This window comes from Silene latifolia, chromosome 10 (assembly GCF_048544455.1).
Source record: "Silene latifolia isolate original U9 population chromosome 10, ASM4854445v1, whole genome shotgun sequence".
Classification (NCBI taxonomy): domain Eukaryota; kingdom Viridiplantae; phylum Streptophyta; class Magnoliopsida; order Caryophyllales; family Caryophyllaceae; genus Silene; species Silene latifolia.
The window spans coordinates 90,845,632-90,852,088 of record NC_133535.1 but is presented as its reverse complement, the minus strand read 5'-3'; the positions used below and the strand labels follow the sequence as shown (position 1 = coordinate 90,852,088).

At 42.4% G+C, this 6,457-nt stretch overlaps 1 protein-coding gene across 1 annotated transcript in view; it reads right to left on the bottom strand.

Annotated features, from left to right (window-relative positions):
* Positions 1–965: 965 nt before the first annotated feature.
* Positions 966–6,457, bottom strand: part of LOC141605736 (jasmonate-induced oxygenase 4-like) — a 60,577-nt gene continuing 55,085 nt past the window's right edge. The window contains exon 4 of the mRNA XM_074424616.1: positions 966–1,395. Within this exon, the coding sequence (XP_074280717.1) occupies positions 1,153–1,395 (243 nt within the window). The 3' untranslated portion in view covers positions 966–1,152. The remainder of the gene's footprint in view (positions 1,396–6,457) is intronic.

The window sequence follows — 6,457 nt, the reverse complement described above, 5'->3', positions numbered from 1 at the left end:
AAGATATTTCCTTAAAATATTAAATTTAATTAGGAATAAATACCCAAAGAATTCTAGAATACTCCGCAACATTCCGACTCGGCATTTAAACGGTTTTTACAAAATGAAGCGGTTTTTTTACCCGGAATCCAAATGAACTCTAATTACTGTAAAAACGATCGTATCGGCGCGTAGATGACGACCATGAGGTTGACTCGAGTGTTAGAGCTATCACTTGTCGATGAACTTATGAACTGTCATAAAATCGTTTCGCGTATCAAACATTCGGCCCAATCATCACTGGGTGGTTGGCGGGAGGTGCACAAATGAGGTATCTACACATAATTATTTACGAATTTTACGGTATTGTTTTCGTTTGAATGACTATGACAGAGGGTTCGGGGGAAATGCCCTCGAAACTTTGGCGCCGATTTAATTACTCAACAGTAAGTAAATATGGCGGAAATTTATGAAGAGTCGCACCTCTTCAGAAATAAAGGAAAATTCCCTGTTACCCTTTGCACCTCTATATAAATAGAAGTGAGATTAGAAGATAAATATATAGAAAACTAATCTTTTCTTCTGCATCATAGAACGACATAAATCATAGGGATGCCGTCTTATCTCAATAGGAAATTCGGATTAACTCAGATCCTAAAAAGGGTCGAACTGTTCTATTAGGAAAGCGAATCCGATTCGATGTAATTAATTATTGTCAATCCTTATTCGTGCATATCCAATTTCTAACAGAAGGTGTGTTAGTGATTATGCAAGATGGTCCAGGGCTATTTTATGAGCGTTTTGAGAGATTTTTGTGCAGTTTTGTATTGAATGTGCGTCTTAAATGTATGTGAGGAATGAGAGAAAACCAACCCTCGAAATGATGGCGAAAGGTGTTTACAAATACCGGTTTGACGAATAGGGGTATTATCTACAACTTTATATACTAATTACTCGTGAAAACGTCTTTTAGTGGAAAAATAGTGTGTCGGAACTCGGAAGTACCATGATTTATAGGAAGTACATAAAATAGTATTACAGCATGAAGTACCATAGATTTAAAACCAACATTTATTTAAGGAATGATGAATTTGGTTGTTTAGGCATAAATCACAATGAGACAAATCCATGGGACTCACCATTTCTGATGCGTTTATGTAGTGGAAGAGGGTGCTACAGTTTCAAAGCATCAAGTGTTTTGCGTCCTTGAGAGAGTGCTTCAAAGAAAATGCTCCTAAACTCGACAGTATCCAACTTCCGGTACAATTGGGGATGCTTCTCATTGATCAATTCACTAACTGGTCCAATCTCCTTCTTGTCCTCAGAGGTAAAGAATGCAGCCACCGATAACCTATCCTTTTCGGAATTTGTCACAACCCTATGGACTACGCTCTTAAATATCCCATTTGTCATAACCTGCAAAACGCAATCCATGCCACGAGATTCATGAATGTTTCTTGTTTAAGTCGTCGTTATACCTTTATTTAAAATCTCATAATACACACAAAAAAACGGTAAACATAATCAATAAACAAGACTACAATGGGAACATATTTGCCAGCTCTACCTGACTACTTCTCTTGCATTATTTCAATTAGTCTCCCACAACGTTAATTGTGATTTAATTTTAGGTTAGGGATTGACTTTAGCTCACTACACTTTTTGGGTTATCCATGTCTCTTGCAATAGGTCTTGGTATAGACGGGTGGGGCGAACAGACGGGTAAAGACCTCTAATAAAATGAGTAGGGGGGACAAGGTGGGGCACCCCCCATGTGCTTCCCACTTTATGGCAAATGGGTATTTTGTGAGGGGAAGTGGTATCCGTCTATACGTATAGACGGATAGTGTCCGTCTATAATGAGAATTTGTGTGTCTCTTGAGTGTCTTGTTCGATCACCAATATTTATAAGAGTTTTTTTCCACTAGAGGTAATAAATTTTGTTTATCTACATTTCACTTTTTAATTTTACGCTCTTGCGGATAAGTACATTTTTTTTTGTCACACGTCTTCAGTGAAAGAACTAGGATTTTAAGTCAACGGGGACGAAAGGGTAATACTATATGGGGGCCTCGAAAAAATTCGAAAATTTTAACTAAAAATTTCAAAATTTTCAAACGCCCGCGGGGGCGACCACCCCTTCTAACCCCCTCGCTCCACCACTGCGTCTACTCAAATGTCTATATTCTTTTGAAGTTGTCGACAAATTGGGAGTAGTAAATGATAAATCTCATGCCCTGTCAATCGTGCTGATAGACAAACCTTGTAATTCATCCTTCTTAGTAAATAAAATTATAATAGGGAAGTCATGAGAAAAATAATGACAATCACATAAGAAAAAACGTGATTGGCTAATTGGAACATGGAATCATGACGAAAGATTTGTGACAAAAAAAAATTCCATGTAGTAAATAGTAAATCTCGTACAAATGTTAATGTGTATGGAGTAGGGTGACAAAGATTAGGTGATTAGGTTTCAAAAAAAAAAAAATAGGTTATTAGAGATAATTATTAGGTAATAAACATTTTACCCCTCTAACTATTAGACCCAAAGTTTAACAAATACGGAGTACGGATTATTATTTCCACAAAATTTTGTTCATCTTTTTCATTTTAGGTGTTTTAGTCAATTGTTTACTTTTTATTTGGAAAAATTGATGGGAATAATCCCACCTTTACCTCATCTTCCAAAAATACTCCCACCTTTCAATAATCCGAAAACAATTCTATCTTTAAACCCCATCTTCTTTAAATAGTCCTTTCATAAAAATGACTTATTCTAGTAGGTAATATGGTTGTCTTCAAATGGTTGCTTTAATTACTTCATTATTAACCGTTTCTTACTCCTTTAAATCTTGTAAAACAAAACATGAAAAACAAATACTCCAAGTCAGCTTTCTAAAAAAAATTTCGGGTTTTTTTTCCTAAAGCCGCAATCTCAATAGCGGCTTCTCAAAAAATTGTGAAAGTCCATTTTGACGGCAAAGGCGTACATCTCAGTGAAGAAAAAAGAAGCTACGGCTTATACGGTGATATCTCTTATGGAGTACCAATTCATTCTACTGATACTACTATATTTTATTTCACATAGACTATTTATTCATACGGAGTATTATATAGAGTAGTGTAGGTAATCTTTGATTGCATAGCAGATTAAGTTTGTACTACACTCAAGACTTTGCATCATACTTCTTCTACTGCACATACACTAAATCACTACTCAGTCGATTACAGCGAGACGAGACGGAGTTTGAGGAATTGATCCATAACAAATTAACAAGCACACCACCATAACGAATCGTGTAACCGGTAAAATAGGGCATTGCTTCTGCCATTTGAGTTTGAGGAATTCACCCGGAGAGTCGTTTTTAATTGAAAGAGAGACAAAGAGATGGAGTGAGGTCTTCAATGGCAATGTGTATAGCTTGTTAACAAAGGTAGAGTATGACGAATTAATTGATTGTGGCATGTGTAATGCTTTTTGATTGGAACTTTTCAATTATTTTGGTTTTGGCCTATGAAATGGGGTCTTCAATGGTGTATTTTTTTCGTTTAAACATTCTGGAAGTTTGGTAAGAGATGAAGAGATGAAATAAAATAAATATAAAAAATTTAGAAAGGAGTATAAGTAATATTGTTCCGGGTGTAATTCCGGAGCAGGATTATGACCACTTAAGCTTGTTGAATGATGTCGTTGCTTGTCTCTTCCTTTCACTCTTTCCTGTTTAAGATGAACAAACTGAGGGCTCGGCTTGGGGCCGAACGTACTCACTCCGACGCTCAAGTCAGTAAACTTAAAGAGATAAGTTGTGTGTTAACTTGGCAAAGTATATTGTAGAGAGATAAGTGAGTTTATACCAGATTATTCAGTGAGTTTGGGATAGTTTTCGGATCCTTTTCTCAATGAGAGAAGTGGAGTATTTATAGACTTTCACCTTTTGTCACGTAGTGGCCAAGTGGCCAAGTGGCATAGCAGGTGGAAAGACCGTCTTACCCTCGGCCGAGGGACCCATGGCAGGCCGGCAGGCCTGGTTGACTTCATGCCGAGGGGACTGGATGTGAGTACGCGGATATGCTTCTCGGCCGGCTAGTTGCCTAGCCGAGACCCAAGGGACAGGCCGACAGGCTGCGTCGGTTAGGTTGTTTTTCCTTTGACTTGTTGTCTTTTGGCTTTGACCAAGGTCAATATGTTGACTCGGTCAGCGGGTGCAGAATATGCCCCATCAATTTGCCCCCAGCGTAGTCTATGCCGTGGTATGGACCTTCGATGAGTGTTGAGCGTATTCTGCGCATGTTGAACTTCTTCCTCGGCTTGGTTTTGTTCAGGCCGTACCATATCCCCCCTCCACATGGTTGTGTAATGGAGATCCAATGTGGAAAAGAAAAATGGCGCTGGCCGAGACCAAGGTTGAGAGTGCCGTGTGCTTTTGATTGCCCCTGGCCGGTGCCGCCAAGCTTGGTTGATCAGCTGGCCGTTGGCAAGTAGATACCAAGGAGCGTGTCAAAGAAGATTGGTACTGTATCACGATTGACATTCCGTGGCTGCATGCTTGACACGTGGTTTGGCATTGATTGGTGGACGTTTCATGGGCTTTGCTCTGATTGGTCCGCTTCATGGGCTTTGCTCTATAAATAGAGCAGTGTGCCCCTCAATTTTCCGCACAATCTTCTTTTTCTTAAAAAATTTTCTCTCTCTAGTTTTTGAAGATCTTTCTTTCTCTAACTTTCGAAGCGTTACTCGGCGTAACACTTTCTTCCAAGGTAAACAAACAAATTTTTTCCAACTTTTATTTGTTAAGTATTTATTGTCACCATGTCTTCGCGATGCTCAACCCAAGACCTCTTCAAGGCCGGGGCGAACCGTCGCGTCCTGATGAACAGGAGCCACTGGTTGTCACCCCGATAGGGTTTGGGGGTCCCAAGTCGCCTTCTCCTGAAGTTGATGAGAAATGTTTGGAGGGTTTTGATGATGACGATGATGAGGCGACCCAATCTGATTCGGAGAGGCCCCATTTCTTGTGGCACGGCGAAGCCTGCTCGATCAATCCTGATCGCGTTTGGACAAACAAGTTCGCCTCTGTCTCCGGGCCTGAACTTTTTGAAGACCATTACTCCTTCGGCAGGGGGTATAGAATAATTGTCCCTGAGGGTGATCAGGCCGTCTGTTGCCCTCCCGAAGGTTGTATCGGCGTGTACATCAGACACCTGGAGTATGGGCTCCGGTTTCCTCTTAATGAATACGTCGCTGCCATAATCAAAGCCATGAATGTCGTCGTGGCACAACTGCATCCGTTGGCCATTAGGACTATTATTGGCTTTGTATGGTTATGTCTTTTTAAAGGGGAGGCCCCAACGGTGAACCTCTTCCGCCGGCTCCACCATCTTCGGCAGACTACCCTAGGCGGCACGGGGTGGTACAAAGATCTGACCGAGGCGGGTTATGTTACCGTTTCCATCGACATCTTGCAAGGACCGGAAGGGGCGGTGGGTGTATGTTGAGGTTCCGGAGGACTATCCACCGCCTTGGTCCTTCCGAGCCGCGTCGATTTGCGGTGTGAGAGTCGGGGGAGCATGATAGATATGTCTCCGTAGTAAGATTAAGATGGACGCCAAGAAGGTCTATCTTAAGGAGGACGAAACGCGGCAATGAGGGCATTTGAGGCCGAGAAGGATGGCACGCCGAAGGGATGGATGCCCCGACGCAGATCGTTCTTCAAGACGAGCCGCTTTGCCACGTCGGCCTCATCTAAAGCCCTCGGCCGGGGTGAGTGGGGTCGGTATGAGGCCCACCTTTGCTTTTATGCTTCTGTATTTGAGCCTTGGTTTATTTCTTTTGCTTAACTCCTGCTTTGTTTCTTTTGCAGATCGATTTGGCGGGGATCTGTCTGTCTCCATCCTCAACAAGTTGGGACTTGACCAGGACGGGAGAGTTGTTGAGTTGCATCCTAAGGCCGCGCCACGTGATCGCAGACCGGCCCCTCACGAACTCATGGAGCAGGCGATGAAGGCAATGGATGTGGCGGCGACTCAAGCGGAGATTGGCGGTAACGTGCCGCGCCGGAGACCAAAGACAACGTCTACGGCGGCTACGGCGTCAACTCCAACTCAATCTTCAATCCCCGTAGTCCAAAAGGAGCAGGTGGTCGTCGATGTTGAAAAGGAGGTCACCGTTCTGGAGGGTCCTCCTATTTCAAATAAGAGGAAGGAAGCAACGCCTTTCTTCTTTATTCGAGGCGGGGAAAGAAAAGGGGTCGTAGGCCCTCTGTCCAAGAAGGCTAAGACGGTACGGATCTAACCCGTGGCTCGGATTTAGCAGGTTCTTTAGGCGTTTCGATGACAAGCTTTCGATATGTCAATGAATGTTGACATGGATGCTTTGTCCAGGTTTTTATAGATCGGTGTCGCCGGTCGTTCGTTCTTCGAACAGCGATTGGGGAAGCACTGTGCGGACGGGTGATAAAAATGTCACCGCCGACTC